The following is a 17,765-nucleotide window of genomic DNA, read 5'->3' as shown; positions in this document are numbered from 1 at the left end:
GGATCCAAACCCCAAATAAATACGTTTCATTCTGTATAATTCTTATAAAGGGTAAATTCATAAATTGTTCACCCTCTATAACACTGATAGAGAGATATTGTCATAAACATACAGCTAAGGACACAATAAAATCCCTCCGTTACCTGTAAGGGGTTAAGAAGCTCAAATAACCTGCTTGGCACCTGACAAAAAGGACCAATAAGGGAAGAAGAGCCTTTCAAATCTGTGGGGGGAGGTTTTGTTTTGTGCTCTCTTTGCTGTTCTCTCTTGGACCGAGAGGGGCAAGGGTAGGAAAAACCGTCTCCTAAAACCCGACCTGAAATAAATATCCAATATTACAAAAACTGTAAGTAATATCAAGGAAATGTGTTAGCTTATCTTTTGCTTTAGCTTGTGAATTTTCCCTGTGCTAGGAGGGAGGTTTATCCTTGTTGTTTGTAACTGTAAAGTTTTGCCTAGAGGGGAATCCTCTGTGTTTTAAATCTTATTACCCTGTAAAATTACCTTCCATCCTGATTTTACAGAGGTGCTTCTTTTACTTTTTTCTTTATAATAAATTTCTGTTTTTAAGCATCTGATTGGTTTTTAGTGTCCTAAAAACCCCAGGGTCTGGTCTGTGCTCACCTTGTTTACCTACTTGGTTGGTATATTATTCTCAAACCTCCCCAGGAAAGGGGATGAAGGCACTTGCGGGGACATTTTGGGGAAACAGAAACTCCAAGTGGTCCTTTTCCTGAATCTTTCTCTAACTCATCTGGTGGTGGCAGCAATTCTGTCCAAGGACAAGAAAAAATTTGTACCTTGGGGAAGTTTTTAACCTAAGTTGGTAAAATTTATTTTAGGGGGTCTTTCATGTGGGTCCCCAGATCTGTAACCCAGAGCTCAGAGTGGGGAGGGAACCCTAACAGATATGCAGAGCTGTTTGCTCCCCCAGGTATTAATTATAGAATCATAGGATCATAGAATCATAGAATATTAGGGTTGGAAGGCACCTCAGGAGGTCATCTAGTCCAACCCCCTGCTCAAAGCAGGACCAATCCCCAATTAAATCATCCCAGCCAGGGCTTTGTCAAGCCTGACACTAAAAACTTCTAAGGAAAGAGATTCCACCACCTCCCTAGGTAACACATTCCAGTATTTCACCACCCTCCTCACGAAAAAGTTTTTTCTAATATCCAACCTAAACCTCCCCCATTGCAACTTGAGACCATTACTCCTCATTCTGTCATCTACTACCACTGAGAACAGTCTAGATCCATCCTCTTTGGAACCCTCTTCCAGGTAGTTGAAAGCAGCTATCAAATCCCCCCTCATTCTTCTCTTCTGTAGACTAAACAATCCCAGTTCCCTCAGCCTCTCCTCAGAAGTCATGTGTTCCAGACCCCTAATCATTTTTGTTGCCCTCCGCTGGACATTTTCCAATTTTTCCACCTCCTTCTTGTAGTGTGGGGCCCAAAACTGGACACAGGACTCCAGATGAGGCCTCACCAATGTCGAACAGAGGGGAACGATCACGTCCCTCGATCTGCTGGCAATGCCCCTATTTATACATCCCAAAATGCCATTGGCCTTCTTGGCAACAAGGGCACACTGTTGACTCATATCCAGCTTCTCGGCCACTGTAGCCCCTACGTCCTTTTCTGCAGAACTGCTGCCAAGCCATTCGGTCCCCAGTCTGTAGCGGTCCATGGGATTCTTCCGTCCTAAGTGCAGGACTCTGCACTTGTCATTGTTGAACCTCATCAGATTTCTTTTGGCCCAATCCTCTAATTTGTCTAGGTCACTCTGTATCCTATCCCTACCCTCAAGTGTATCTACCTCTCCTTCCAGTTTAGTGTCATCTGCAAATTTGCTGAGGGTGCAATCCACACCATCCTCCAGATCATTAATGAAGATATTGAACAAAACTGACCCCAGGACCGACCCTTGGGGCACTCCACTTGATACTGGCTGCCAACTAGACATGGAGCCATTGATCACTACCCGTTGAGCCCGACAATCTAGCCAGCTTTCTATCCACCTTATAGTCCATTCATCCAGCTCATACTTTTTTAACTTGCTGGCAAGAATACTGTGGGAGACAGTGTCAAAAGCTTTGCTAAAGTCAAGGAACAACACGTCCACTGCTTTCCCCTCATCCACAGAGCCAGTTTTCTCATCATAGAAGGCAATTAGATTAGTCAGGCATGACTTGCCCTTGGTGAATCCATGCTGACTGTTCCTGATCACTTTCCTCTCCTCTAAGTGCTTCAGAATTGATTCCTTGAGGACCTGCTCCATGATTTTTCCAGGGACTGAGGTGAGGCTGACTGGCCTATAGTTCCCAGGATCCTCCTTCTTCCCTTTTTTAAAGATTGGGACAACATTAGCTTTTTTCCAGTCATCCGGGACTTCCCCAGATCGCCATGAGTTTTCAAAGATAATGGCCAATGGCTCTGCAATCACAGCCGCCAACTCCTTTAGCACTCTCGGATGCAACGCATCCGGCCCCATGGACTTGTGCTCGTCCAGCTTTTCTAAATAGTCCCGAACCACTTCTTTCTCCACAGAGGGCTGGTCACCTCCTCCCCATGCTGTGCTGCCCAGTGCAGCAGTCTGGGAGCTGACCTTTTTTGTGAAGACAGAGGCAAAAAAAGCATTGAGTACATTAGCTTTTTCCACATCCACTGTCACTCTGCTGCCAGCACAGAGTGCCCGAGGCAAGCAACAGCTGGGTTCGTTGTCCGGTGTGTGTCGCGCCAATGAACACAATGGGGTGGAGAAGCAGAGAGATTTATTTGAAGCTTCAAATAGGGCGCAGGGAGACTGAGCTGTCTCAAATCCTGCAGCAGCGCAGCAGATTCCAGTATACATTTTATACCTTTGCCTACTTCACTACGCAAGCTTATGCAACCAATTACCTGTTGCCCCGTACAATACCGTAGCCAATCATCTAAAGCAGCCAGATGTGTTTTTCCTCAGTAGCATTGCCCGAACCTTGCCTTATTTGGGTCTATTTGTTACTGGTTTTTGCTAAACATTTCTGCCTTATCTATCTGTTTCCCAGGCCGAAGCTGGCCTTGGCTGGCGAGCCGTGTGCAAACCTGTCTGGTTGTGTGCTAGCTTCCTCATAGTTATGCAGGGTCACAGAAAGTTCAAGGAGCAGAGGGGCCTCAGTTTATCTGGGCCTAGAGCAAGAGGGCTTCATCGACACTCTTGGTCTTCCACCCTCCCGAGTTACCTAGTGTAGTGCCCAGTGTCACCAACAACTCGGTTGCCACCCTCATTCAGTAAGGAACCCACACTTTCCTTAAAATTCTTCTTGTTGCTAACATACCTGAAGAAACCCTTCTTCTTACTCTGAACATCTCTTGCTACCTGCAACTCCAGGTGTGATTTGGCCTTCCAGATTTCACTCCTCCATGCCCGAGCAATATTTTTACTCTCTTCCCTGGTCATTTGTCCAATCTTCCACTTCTTGTAAGCTTCTTTTTTGTGTTCAAGATCAGCAAGGATTTCACTGTTAAGTCAAGCTGGTCGCCTGCCATATTTACTATTCTTTCTACACATGGGGATGGTTTGTCCCTGTAACCTCAATAAGAATTCTTTAAAATACAGCCAGCTCTCCTGGACTCCTTTCCCCCTCATGTTATTCTCCCAGGGGATCCTGCCCATCAGTTCCCTGAGGTTGTCAAAGTCTGCTTTTCTGAAGTCCAGGGTCCATATTCTGCTGCTTTCCTTTCTTCCTTGTGTCAGGATCCTCAACTCGACCATCTCATGGTTACTGCCTCCCAGGTTCCCATCCACTTTTGCTTCCCCTACTAATTCTTCCCGGTTTGTGAACAGCAGGTCAAGAAGAGCTCCTCCCCTAGTTGGTTCCTTGAGCACTTGCACCAGGAAATTGTCCCCTACACTTTCTGAAAACTTCCTGGATTGCCTGTGCACCGCTGTATTGCTCTCCCAGCAGATATCAGGGTGATTGAAGTCTCCCATGAGAACCAGGGCCTGCGATCTAGTAACTTCTGTGAGTTGCCGGAAGAAAGCCTCTTCCATCTCATCCCCCCTGGTCCGGTGGTCTATAGCAGACTCCCATCATGACAGCACCCTTGTTGCTCATGCGTCTAAACTTAACCACTTACTCTGGGTTTGTTAATAAACAAAAATGATTTTATTAAGTATAAAAAGTAAGATTTAAGTGGTTTCAAATAATTAGAGACAGAACAAAGTTAGTCACAAAACCAAAATAAAGCAAAAACATGCAGGTCTAAGACTAATATGTTAAGAAACTGATTACAGGAAGTATCTCACCCTCAAAGATGTTCCAGTCAGTTTCTTTCACAGACCAGCCTCCTTCCTAGTCTGGCCTCAATCCTCTCCTTGGTACAGTCTTTGTTAGATCCAGCAGACATCTCAGGTGGTAAGCAAGAGTTTTGTCATGACTGGTGCCCTCCTTTGTTCTGTTCCATCCCCTTTTACAGCTTTGGTTCAAGCTGGGAATCTTCTGTCTCTGCTTGTCCCCACCCCCGCCTCATCAATGGAAAAGTACAAGAATTAAGATGGATTTCTGTATCATGTGTCATGGGCACATGTCACTGTAAGACTCCTAGTCTCCATTCTTCCTGGGTTGGCCCACAGGTACACAGGAAGGTTTGCAGGTTAATAAATTATTTATAACCAGTTGTCTGGGTCAATGGGAGCCATCAAGATTCTAAACCACTATTAATGGCCCACACTTTGAATAATTACAATAGGACCTCAGAGTTATAATTCATATTTCTAGCTTCAGATACAAGAATGATACATAGAAATTGGATGCAAATATTCAGTAGGTTATAACCTTTGTTATGATACCTTCCAAGGGACGTTTTTCATAAAGCATATTCCAGTTACATCATATTCACATTCATAAGCATATTTCCATAAAACATATGGAGTGCAACGTCACAGTATATTCTTACTTTGTTATTAACTCTGCGGATAGAGAGACCCCATAAGGCTTCCTGATTTCTATCTCAGTGTTGGGAGAAGAGTGGAGTCTAGTGAGTTACAGCAGGGGTCAAATACATATGGGCTCTATATAAGGAAGCTATACTCGGTAAAGACAATAGTCCATCCAGTCCAAGACCCTGTCTTCTGACTGTCACCAATGCTTCAGAGGGAATGAGCAGAACAGGTAATCATCAAGTGATTCATGCCGTGTCACCCACTCCCAGATTCAGGCAAACAGAGGCTAGGGGCACCATCCCTGCCCATCATGGCTAATAGCCATTGATTGACCTATCCTCCATGAATTTACCTAATTTGTCTTGGAACTGTATTTTTCTTTTGGCCTGAATAGCATCCTCTGGCAAACAGTTCCACAGGTTGACTGTGAATAAATAATTATTTTTCTTTGCTTTATATCTGCTCCCTATTAATTTCATTGGGTGACACCTAGTTCTTGTGTTATTTGAAGGAGTACATAACATTTATTTATTCAATTTCTCCACACCTGTCATGATTTTATAGATCTCTCTCATGCCCCCTGAGTCATCTCCTTTCCAAGCTGAAATGTCCCATTCTTTTTCACCTCTCCTCCTATGTTTAATACCCCTAATCCTTTATGTTGCCCTTCTCTGTACCTTGTTCAATTCCAACATATCCTTTTTGAGATGGGTGACCACATCTGCATTCAGTATTCAATATGTGGGCATTGCATGGATTTCTATAGATGCAATTAGATAGTTTATGTCTTATTATCTATCCTTTACCAGCATTGTGTTCACTTTTTTGAATGCCACGGCACATTGAGCAGATATTTTAACCCTATTAATTGACATTTGATTGTATCAACCATCTGTATCCTTATTTCGTTGGGATTTTCCTCTACTCTTCGCTCACCCTCTTTGTACTAAGGGGCAGGTGGCACCTATCTATGTATAAATTGGTCATTGAAGGCTATCAGCCCTAATGAGATCTCGCCCGGACAGAAGAAGGGAGTAACTGCATTCTAGATAAAAAACAGTTTTCTGCAGCTTCTCCGCAGAGGGGTGGGTGCGGAAGGAATGGAACCTCACCAGAAAAGGAACAAAGAGAGCAGGTTTTGGTCCAGCCCTTTAAAACCACTGAGACTGGATGAGCCAGAGGAAGCTGGGATAGGACAGAAGCACAAGGGCAGGAGAGGGGAGTCTGGTAGCAGGGCAATGGCTGCAGCAGAGAGACAGACTCTACCTGGAGGAGAAGTCGGGGGTGCAGGAGTTGGACCTTGAACACCCTAGACTAAGGGCTCTGACCAAATCCCAGTGTAGGCTGCAGGGCAATGTTGAAAAAAAAATAATTGCTTGACAGCCCTAGTAAACAGTGAGCTGGCAAAATCTGCAGATGATACAAAACTATTCAAGACAGTTAAGTCCCAGGCAGACTGAGAAGAGCTACCAAAGGATCTCTCAAAACTGGGTGACTGGGCAACAAAATGACAGGTAAAATTCAGTGTTGACAAATGCGAAGTAATGCATATTGGAAAACATACACCCAACTATACATAGAGAATCATGGGGTCTAAATTAGCTGTTACCTTTCAAGAAAGATCTTGAAGTCACTGTGGCTAGTTCGCCAAAAACATCCACTCAATGTGCAGCGGCCGTCATGAAAGTGAACAGAATGCTGGGAATCATTAGGAAAGGGAGCGATAATAAGAGGGAAAATATATTGCCTCTAGCTATACCCAGGGCATGCCCATATATTGAATACTGCCTGCAGATCTGGTTGCCTCATCTCAAAAAAGATATATTAGAATTTCAAAAGATACAAAAAAGGACAGCAGAAATGATTAGGGCTATCAAACAATTTCTGTATGAGTAGAGATGAAAAAGACTGGGAGTTGTCAGCTTGGAAAACAGATGAGTAAGGGGAGGTATGAGAGAGGTCTATAAAATCATGAAAGGTTTAAACAAAATGAATAAGGAAGTGTTATTTACTCCTCCTCATAATACAAGAACTAGGTGTCACCCAATGAAATTAATACGTAGCTGGTTTAAAAGAAATGAAAGGAAGTATTTTTTCACACAACTCACAGTCAATCTCTGGAACTCTTTGCCACAGGATGTTGTGAAGGCCAAGACTATAACAAGGTTCCAAAAAGAACTCGACATATTAATGGTCCATTAATGGCTATTAGCCAGGATGGGCAGAGGTGTTTTCCCTAGCCTCTGTTTGCAAAAAGTGGGATTGGGTGCTGGCAGATGGATCACTTGATCTTACCTGTTCTGTTCCTTCCCTCCATGGCACCCGGAATTGGCCACTGTCAGAAGACAGGATACTGGGGTAAATAGATGTTTGGTATGATCCAGTATGATCATTCTCATGGTCACTGAGGTAGGACATAGTGTGCAGGTGTTGTATTGTGCTCACCTAGATGTGGGTGTCTCTTGTTCTCCGTAAAATAGAAGAATTTTTTTAGCAGCCTGTGACTGGGGTTCCAGGTGGGCCCACAGTGAGATCGGTACATTAGGGAAAACACCAAAGAATGGAGCTGACTCAAATGGGTGGTTATTCTAACAGTTGGTTTCACTGAGCCAGCAACCAAACAGCTTTCACAATGCTTTACTGATTACACAGAAGACAAAATACAGTTCGCTTGCAACAACCCAGCCTTCGGTTTCCACCAAAATAGAAAAGTCAAGTATGATGATGATTATATCAAGCAGAGTGTCCCAGGGTCAGTGCTGGGGCTTGTTTTGTTCATATTCACCAATGATCTGGATAATGGGATTGATTTCACCATCAGCACGTTTGTGGACAACACTAATCTGTGGGGAGAGGTAGGGATGGGGGTAGGGATAGGTCCAGAGTGACCTAGATACATTGGAGGATTGGGACAAAAGAAATCTGATGATGTTCAACAAGGACAATGCAGAGTCCTGTATGCATTGCTACAGGCTGTGGACCAGCTGGGTAAGCGGCACTTCTGCAGAAACCAATCTGGGGAGTACAGTAAATGAGAAGCTGGACATAAGTCAGCAGTGTGCCCTTGTTGCCAAGAAGGCTAAAGGCATATTGAGCTGCATTAGTAGAAGCATTGCCAGTAGATCGAAGCAAGTGATTATTCCCCTCTATTCAGCCCTGGTGAGGCCACATCTGGAGTACTGCATCCAGTTTTGGTCCCTGCACTACAAAAGGGATGTGAACAAATTGGAGACAGTCCATCGGAAGGCAACAAAAATGATTAGAGGGTTGGGGCACATGATTTACAAGGAGAAGCTGAGGGAACTGGGGTTATTTGGTCTGCAGAAGAGAAGAGTGAGGGGGATTTGATAGCAGCCTTCAACTACCTGAAGGGGGGGTTCCAAACAGGATGGAGCTCGGCTGTTCTCAATGGTGGCAGATGACAGAAGAAGCAATGATGTCAAGTTGCTGTGGGGGAGGTCTACGTTGGATATTAGGAAAAAACTATTTCACTGGGAGGGTGTTCAAGTACTGGGATGGGTTACCTAGGGTAGTGGTGGAATCTCTATCATTAGAGATTTATAAGGCACAGCTTGAGAAAGTCCTGGCTGGGATGATTTAGGTAGAGTTGGTCCTGCTTCGAGCACTAGTTGGACAAGATGATACCATTTGATAGATATATTGCTGTGACACTATGTACCCCAAAGCAACATACTGGCACCTCCATATTAACCACTGTTACGTAATTGCAACAATTCATGTACTAAATATGTCCTATGAGGTGTCGATGGAAAAGTTATGGTTTTCTGAATATGACCATCATATTTGTATGCATGTCTCATTTTTGTATTTGAAATGACCTATGTACCTACATTTCAAATGTGTTTGTTCCTGTGGTCATTCCCAAAATGTAGTTTACATTCAGTCTAGCCAGCACATTGTGAATGGATTATTCAAATCCATGCCCCATTAATGAGCACAATGGGCCATGGACCAGAATATGGATAATAACCCCTGCTATGACTCACTGAAGCATGCAAGGGCATGTAACCAACTCAGATGATTCTGGACTCAATCTTGTGCCTGTACGTTTCCATTAACTGCTGTGGGCTTTATTTTGAAAAATGAGGTTCCATCCACCTGGCAGAAGCTATAAAAGGGAAAGTGACATCACCACTTGGTCTCACTCCCTGCCCCCCACAACTGAACACCTGAAAGCATGGCTAGAGGGAAAAGACTGTGACCGGGCAGGTGGTCCCAGGCTGGAAAGAAGAAATCCCGGCCCATGTATGGAGGATTGGGGAACTGTTTCTACCATCAGGGTGAGACACTCATTGATTCAAATCCTGTCTAGTTTATAGAACTCAGTTTGCAATTTTGCTTTATTTCTTAGGTAATCTTCTTTGATCTGAACACTTATGACTTGTAGTTAATAAATCTGTTTTATTTTTTTAACCTAAACCAGTGTGTTGTTTGAAGTGTAAAGGGAAATCTGCCCAGGATCAGGGGCTGGTGCATTGTCCTCTCCACATTGAGGAAGGGGCAGATGAGTAATAAACTTACCGTTCAGGCTTATGAGCAGGACAAGACAGTCAGCTCTGTGTCCTAGGCTGGTGAACTGGGGGTACTTGGCTGGAGCTTTGCTACAGGGTTCACGGGTTGCTGGTGAAAGCATTCATGTAACTCAACTGGGTGTGTCCCTGCCTGTGAACATTTCTGTAAGTGCAGGACCTGTAGGTGACTGAAGCTTCTCATAGCCTGAGAGGGGAGGGGGCCCGGACTGATCATAGAATCATAGAATATCAGGGTTGGAAGGGACCCCAGAAGGTCATCTAGTCCAACCCCCTGCTCGAAGCAGGACCAATTCCCAGTTAAATCATCCCAGCCAGGGCTTTGTCAAGCCTGACCTTAAAAACCTCTAAGGAAGGAGATTCTACCACCTCCCTAGGTAACGCATTCCAGTGTTTCACCACCCTCTTAGTGAAAAAGTTTTTCCTAATATCCAATCTAAACCTCCCCCATTGCAACTTGAGACCATTACTCCTCGTTCTGTCATCTGCTACCATTGAGAACAGTCTAGAGCCATCCTCTTTGGAACCCCCTTTCAGGTAGTTGAAAGCAGCTATCAAATCCCCCCTCATTCTTCTCTTCTGCAGACTAAACAATCCCAGCTCCCTCAGCCTCTCCTCATAAGTCATGTGCTCTAGACCCCTAATCATTTTTGTTGCCCTTCGCTGGACTCTCTCCAATTTATCCACATCCTTCTTGTAGTGTGGGGCCCAAAACTGGACACAGTACTCCAGATGAGGCCTCACCAGTGTCGAATAGAGGGGAACGATCACGTCCCTCGATCTGCTCGCTATGCCCCTACTTATACATCCCAAAATGCCATTGGCCTTCTTGGCAACAAGGGCACACTGTTGACTCATATCCAGCTTCTCGTCCACTGTCACCCCTAGGTCCTTTTCCGCAGAACTGCTGCCTAGCCATTCGGTCCCTAGTCTGTAGCGGTGCATTGGATTCTTCCATCCTAAGTGCAGGACCCTGCACTTATCCTTATTGAACCTCATCAGATTTCTTTTGGCCCAATCCTCCAATTTGTCTAGGTCCTTCTGTATCCTATCCCTCCCCTCCAGCGTATCTACCACTCCTCCCAGTTTAGTATCATCTGCAAATTTGCTGAGAGTGCAATCCACACCATCCTCCAGATCATTTATGAAGATATTGAACAAAACCGGCCCCAGGACCGACCCCTGGGGCACTCCACTTGACACCGGCTGCCAACTAGACATGGAGCCATTTATCACTACCCGTTGAGCCCGACAATCTAGCCAGCTTTCTACCCACCTTATAGTGCATTCATCCAGCCCATACTTCTTTAACTTGCTGACAAGAATACTGTGGGAGACCGTGTCAAAAGCTTTGCTAAAGTCAAGAAACAATACATCCACTGCTTTCCCTTCATCCACAGAACCAGTAATCTCATCATAAAAGGCGATTAGATTAGTCAGGCATGACCTTCCCTTGGTGAATCCATGCTGACTGTTCCTGATCACTTTCCTCTCATGTAAGTGCTTCAGGATTGATTCTTTGAGGACCTGCTCCATGATTTTTCCAGGGACTGAGGTGAGGCTGACCGGCCTGTAGTTCCCAGGATCCTCCTTCTTCCCTTTTTTAAAGATTGGCACTACATTAGCCTTTTTCCAGTCATCCGGGACTTCCCCCGTTCGCCACGAGTTTTCAAAGATAATGGCCAAGGGCTCTGCAATCACAGCCGCCAATTCCTTCAGCACTCTCGGATGTAACTCGTCCGGCCCCACTGATATGCTAGAGGGATCAGCAGTGCCCCAGTTCCAGACTGCATCCTGAGGAAGTCCATCACAGTGGCATTTACAAGCAGTGTGAAATGCACACCTTGTTGTTCTGAGTGAAATTTGAACTTCATACACTTGTGCAGAGTTTTTAAGCATGGTGGCTGGAGATCAAATAGGTCACCATTGTTTTTATTTTCTGTTTCCTTATTTCAGAAAGGAAAGTAGGGACAGAAAAAGCAACACGATGAGAGAAAGCAGCAAACAATTTCAAAACTGGAGCTATTCAAATTGCAGGCAGCAGAAAAAGAAAAAAGCACATAGGTGAATTTTTAAGCTAAAGAAGACAGACTGCCAGAGAGGAGGCTGAAAAGAGTAGGTCTAGGGAACCAAAATAACAAGAAATTGAGGAGAAAGAGGGAGAGCAGAAACACCACTTGGACTTCCTGGACAAGCAGAACCAGAACCCTCCACAAATTCCCACCTCTCCAAAAATCCACAAATTGGAACAGTTGTGTCCTGCATACAATGAGGCCATTGATATTGCTGAATAATTCACTATCTTTGAGAGGCTATGTGTGATTCTTGATGACCAGAAGATGAACACTTTAGTTGCAAAGTTAACTGGTAAAGTTCTGTGTACATTCAATAAAATGCCAATTGAGAATGCTTTAGATTATTGTAAATTGAAAGAAATGGTTTTGGAACAATTTCAGATTACCCCTGAAACATAAGGAGTGAAATTTGGGTATCTTAAGAGGGGTGCTGATATGAATACTGTGGAATATGGTAAAAAAAGAGAAAGATTTAATGGGAAAGTGGGCAAGGGGCAAAGATGTTACAAGCTTTGAAGGAATGTTTGAACTTTCTTCCTAATATCGAAACTAGAATTCTCCCACTGCCACAAGTGATTCCCACAACTGATTCCCACAAGTGATTCAGGGAAGGGGCCCACAAGTGATTCCCACAAGTGATTCAGGGAAGGGGGCCCACAAGTGATTCCCACAAGTGATTCAGGGAAGGGGGCCCAGCACCATATCACCAGCCAGCTCTACACAGAGCTCAGCCTGAGACCCCGATCACCAGGAGAAAACTTTTAGATCCCTTTATGAGGAAAGAGCTGGAGCAGCCTTTCCTGGATCTGTTTGGTCCTCACACCATAGATGATAGGGTGTAACAAGGGGGGCATCAAAAGGTACACATTGGCCATGAGAATGAGGAAATGCAGGGGCACATTGTGGCCAAACCGATGTGTGATGGAAGAGAAAAAATCTGGAATGTAAAAAACCAAGATGGCACAAAGGTGGGAGCCGCAGGTCCCAAAAGTCTTGAGTCGGGCATCCTTTGTGGGGAGGCTGAAGATGGCCCTGAGGATCTGGATATATGACACGGTGATAAAAAAAACATCCAGACCGATCACAGAGAATAGAATAAAGAGGCCATAATAACTACTGAGGCGGGTGTCGGCGCAGGCCAAATTCACCACGGCTATGTGCTCACAGTACGAGTGGGGGATGATGTTGGTTCTACAGTATGGCCACCGCCTCGCCAGGAAGGGATAGGGGAATGCAAGTATGCTACTGCGCAGCACTGCGGCCAGGCCAATCTTGGCCACAACAGAATTTGTGAGGATGGTGGAATGTCTCAGGGGATGGCAAATGGCCACATAGCGATCCAAAGCCAAGGCCACTAAGATCCCAGACTCCATTGCCGAGAAACAGTGAATGAAATACATCTGGGTGAGGCAGGCACTGAAATCTATCTCAGTGAAATTGAACCAGAAGATGTTCAACACTTTGGGCATGGTGGACGTAGACAGGACCAGGTCGGTGACAGACAGCATGCAGAGGAAATAGTACATGGGCCCATGGAGGCTCGGCTCCATCTTCACGATGAACAAGATGCTGACGTTTCCCAAGATGGCTATGGTGTATACGGTGCAGAAGGGGATGGAGATCCAGACATGAGCAGCCTCCAGGCCAGGAATGCCCATCAGGATGAAGGTGGAGGGGTTGGTGAAGTCAGTGGTGTTGGAATCTGACATGGAGTAGGGGAGAAGGTATCCAACTCTGAGGCAGAATAGTGTCTCCTGCATACACTGTAGTTTCCTGTAAATTCTTGTATGTCCCCAGGGTGCAAGGTGATGGTCGCTTTACAAATGCCTAGATGGAGAGACAAAGTTAATATGAGACACTACATACACTAGTGGAGACTGTTCTTGTGAGTGAAGTAGATTGGTTGCTCTTCATACACTGAGAAATGACATTCTTATTATTTAAATAAATGAATTTTGAACAACTGGCCCTTCTTATGCCAATTCAATATATTATGATGCTCCATTCATCAATAATTCTTACATGTCTTAGTGGGGGAAACCTTAAGAGGCACCAACAGGAAACACGAGTGTGAATACTGGCTATCAATCATTGTTCCTTAACACAATGAAAGCCAGGCTAGAGAATCCATGTAGGGAGTTCCCATTTTTCATCTGGTTGCTTAAAATATGAGAGTAGAGAAAACCCCAAACCTTTGCCAAGACATGCCAGGGGAAACATCCCAACTAGAAAACACCTCAGAGAAAGGGCCTGGGCATCACTGATAACAGCTCCGGAGAAACACCTGCTCATTCACAGCAGTGGCCAAAATAAAAACAATATCTGGATGCCTTCGGAATGGAATGGAAACTATAACCTGCTCTGAATATGTGCTCAGTTTTGGTTACCTGGTCTCTATAAATGATCTAGCAAATAAAAAGGGGATTTCCAAGACAGGCTCTGAAAATGGGGAGGCTGGCATATGTGGACAGAGTGAAAAGTCTGAGGCTGTTTAGAGAAGAGACAAACAAGGGGGACATATAATAGAGGACAGCAAAATAAAGAACGGAACTGATTACATTCAAATGGAGAAACAGAGAAGAACACCAAACCAGTACTTTCTATAGACACTTAGTGCTTTTAAAGTGCTAATTCCCCAAAGCTGAGGAAAACTCTCATCAAAACTGATTGGAAGGAAATAATTAGACAAAAAATGGGAATGCAAATTGAGAGTGTTTTTTAAAAAGAGATCATGAGATAGAAAGAAGGGCATGATTGCTCCATCAAGATGCTGAAAACCTTTGGCTAAAAAGCCAGTCCAGTTGCAAAGTGAAGGCAGTAATTAGGGTGGGGAAGATATATGTATATCAATGGGAAAAAGGGAAAATAGCCAGCAACACATAACAGAAATTATGAAAACTGATAAGGGACACTGAAGACATCAGGGGAAAATCCAAAGTTGGCAGGCTGAGGATTACAAAAAGGAGTTTATTAAGTATATTAAGAACAAAAGGAATCCTAGAAAAGTTTTAGGGAAATTCCTCTGTTACATGTAAAGTATTAAAAAAAAATAAGGTACTATTTAAAAAAAAAGATTTGCGAAGGTTAGGAAGCAATAGAAAAGCTGGTATGGAATTAGTTCAAGAAAAAAATTTGATAATATAAGTAATGCCATTCAACAACATGGTTTATGCAGACCCAGTCTCGTCAAATAAACCTGATTTCATCCCTTTAATAGAGTACACATTTGGCTGAGCAAGGGAACCATGCAGATGTAATCAGCTTTGATTTTCCTGAGGCATTTGATATATCAGGGAAAACTCTGAGATAAAATAATTAACACCCTACAATATCAGTCGTACACAAATAAAATAGACTAAAACTGGTGAACTGACAGATCTCAGAAATCAATTGTTAATCGGCCATTGTCAGTGAACGGGGCTGTTTCTAGTGGCGTTCTGAAGGGATCAGTTCTGACTACCAAAGCTAGTCAGATTTTCATCAATGATCTGAGAGGACACAGAAAATCACTGCAGATAAAATATTCAGACGACCCAAAGATTGGCAGAGTGGTGAAAATGAGGAGGACAGGGCAGGCATACCGACTGATCTGGAGCATTGGTAAGAGTGTCCCATGCAAACGAAATGTTTTAATACAGTCAGATGCAAACGTATCCTCTCGTAACAGGAAATGCAGGCCTGACCCACAGTCTTGGACACTGTATTATGCAATGCCAGGATCCTGAACAGGATTTAGACGTCATTGTGTAAAACCAGCTCATTGTGAGCTCCCAGTGTGATGCTGTGGCCAAAAGGGCTGATACGATCCTTGGATGCATAAACAGGGGAGGGTGAGTTGGAGCAGGGGAAGGATTTTACCTCTGTACATGGCATTGGTGAAATCACATGCATCAATTTCTGAGGTCCACATTTTAAAAGGATGTTGAAAAATTGGACAGGGTGCCGAAAAGAGCCACAAAAATGATTGGAGGCTGAAGAAAAAGCTGGACCATGAGAAACTTGAAGGGTTTCATCTATTTAACTTATCAAAAAAACTGATCAAGCAGACACTTTCATGGGGAGATAACTGTGGATACTGATGCACTCTGTAATCTAGAGGAGAAAGGCAAAGCAAGGCCCAAGGGGTAGAAGCAGAATGCAGACAAATTCCAGCTGGAAATAATGGCCAAATGTTCAGCACTGAGGGTGGTTAACTGCTGGAACAAACTGCGAAGGGAAGTGGTAGATTCTCCAACTCTCCATGTCTGCAGATCCAGACTGAAGTTTTTGCAAAATCTGCCTGCAGGCTTTTCTACAATTAAAACGCTATAGCAGAGCTGACTTAGTGTTTCTGTGTAGACACTACTTACACTAAAGGCAGGACTCCTTCCAGCAGCAAAGGTAATCCACCTCCCCAAGAAGTGCTAGCTAGGTGGACGGAAGAATTCTTAAGTCTACCTTTTCATGTCTACACCGGGGTTAGATTGATGTTTCTCTCAGGTGTTTGACTTTTTGAGAGGAGGGATAGCTCAGTAGTTTGAGTCTTGGCCTGCTAAACCCAGGGTTGTGAGTTCAATCCTTGAGGGGGCCATTTAGGGATCTGGGGAAAAAATTGGGGATTGGTCCTGCTTTGAGCAGCAGGTTGGACTAGATGACCTCCAGAGGTCCCTTCCAACCCTGCTAGTCTATTTTTTGTTTGTTTGTTTCAAAATAGGCAAATGCAACATCAGGTTGTATTAGCAGAGGCATAGCATTCAAGTCACGGTATGTGATAGTATTCCTCTACAAAGCACTGGTCTGGCCTTAGCTGGAGTACTGTCTCCAATTATGGTCACCAATGGATGGAAAGGATCCAGAGGTGAGTGACAAAGATGACTAAAGGGATAGAACACAAGCCATGCGACCAAAGGCTGAAGGAACGGGGTATGTTCAGTTTGGAAAAGAGGATATTAAGGGGGGACATGATAGCGTTCTTCAAATACTTGAAAGGCTGCCATTAAGAGGTGGAGGAAAGCTGTTCTGTCTTACCAGAGAGGACAGGAAAAGAGGCAGTGGGTTCAAACTTCCAGCATAACAGAATTAAATTAAATATCAGGAAAAACTTCCCAACGGTAAGAAGAGGAGGACTGTGGAACTGTGGATATCCCTTAGTCTTCAATGACTCAAACACACTTTAATAGGAAGACCTCATTTTCAGTTGCTTGGAAGTTTGCCAAATTGTAGGTGTTTGGACTGAAATTTCCCATGCTGGGGGTCTGCTTCCGGCTGAATTGTCTTTTGAAAGTTTTTGGCATAACAGTTCAGCCAATTTCTTCAATGAAGCTTGGAGAAAATATGTCTTACCCATGTTGAAAAATTCTGTATAATTGTTCAGTGAGGAGCCCTAGCATCTCCATGCATTCCAGCTGATAAAATTCAGGTAACAGCCCCCAATTCACAGTCAGACCCTTAAGTGGAAGAGGTGTTGACAGTGTCTGTGCATTAACACACAGATGGCTCCTGAACTCTTTACTGAGTTCATATTCCACGGGGAGTTTTGCCTTAGTGGGGTCTGAGCAAAGTATGTGTCCCAGCCTCAGAATTTGGCCTTGTATTGTATATCTCTTAAAAGCTTTCATCCTGAAGGATCCCCTCTGCCACTGAAATGCAACCACTTAGGAGCTGCAGGCCATGAGCAGGGATGGGCAGGGGTGCATAGAGAAAAGTGATATTTTGGCCAGTGATACTGGAGCAAATTCATCATTTGTGGCAGGACCCTTGGATGTTCAACTGCTGTGCAGATTGGAAAGGACCCCAGACTTGCTCTCTAGCCCATCGTTCCCATGTTGTCCTGGGTTTGTCGTACAGGTGAGCTTCTCAGCAAAAGATGTGTACCTGTGAATTCGGAGACGGAAGCGTCTTCCCTGGGAATCGGTCTCAGGTAGCCGTGTCTCACACCTCTCTCACTGCAGCATCTGTAGAAACATCCCACACGGAGATCCCACACAGGGATGTTCACTGTATATAATAGAGCTCTGTGCAGTCCCAGTGGGATTTTCTCAGCCTCTAGGGGAGAAGCAGCATCTGAATGAAAACAGGCTGGAGACAAGCCTGTCTCTGCTTCTGTGCTAATTATCCAGCATTAGGAGTAAACAGTAACTAAGATACCTTTCCAAAGGGAGGTGAGAACTCTTGGGCTCTGTGCTGAGATAGCAAGGAATTGGCTGTTGTGTGTATTTGTGCATATTTAAAAATTACA

At 44.3% G+C, this 17,765-nt stretch overlaps 1 protein-coding gene across 1 annotated transcript; it reads right to left on the bottom strand.

Annotated features, from left to right (window-relative positions):
• Nucleotides 1-12,309: 12,309 nt before the first annotated feature.
• LOC141997158 (olfactory receptor 52E4-like) lies at nt 12,310-13,308 on the bottom strand. Its single transcript, XM_074969452.1, has one exon. The coding sequence runs from the start codon at nt 13,306-13,308 to the stop codon at nt 12,310-12,312; it is 999 nt and encodes a 332-aa protein (XP_074825553.1).
• Nucleotides 13,309-17,765: the final 4,457 nt, after the last annotated feature.

The sequence above is a fragment of the Natator depressus genome, chromosome 1 (assembly GCF_965152275.1).
Source record: "Natator depressus isolate rNatDep1 chromosome 1, rNatDep2.hap1, whole genome shotgun sequence".
Taxonomy (NCBI): domain Eukaryota; kingdom Metazoa; phylum Chordata; order Testudines; family Cheloniidae; genus Natator; species Natator depressus.
This window is presented reverse-complemented; position numbering and strand designations above follow the sequence as displayed.

What these genes read in the sequence shown, in the direction of transcription:
- LOC141997158 (XM_074969452.1), bottom strand. Translation starts at nt 13,308, where the DNA reads ATGCAGGAGACACTATTCTGCCTCAGAGTTGGATACCTTCTCCCCTAC.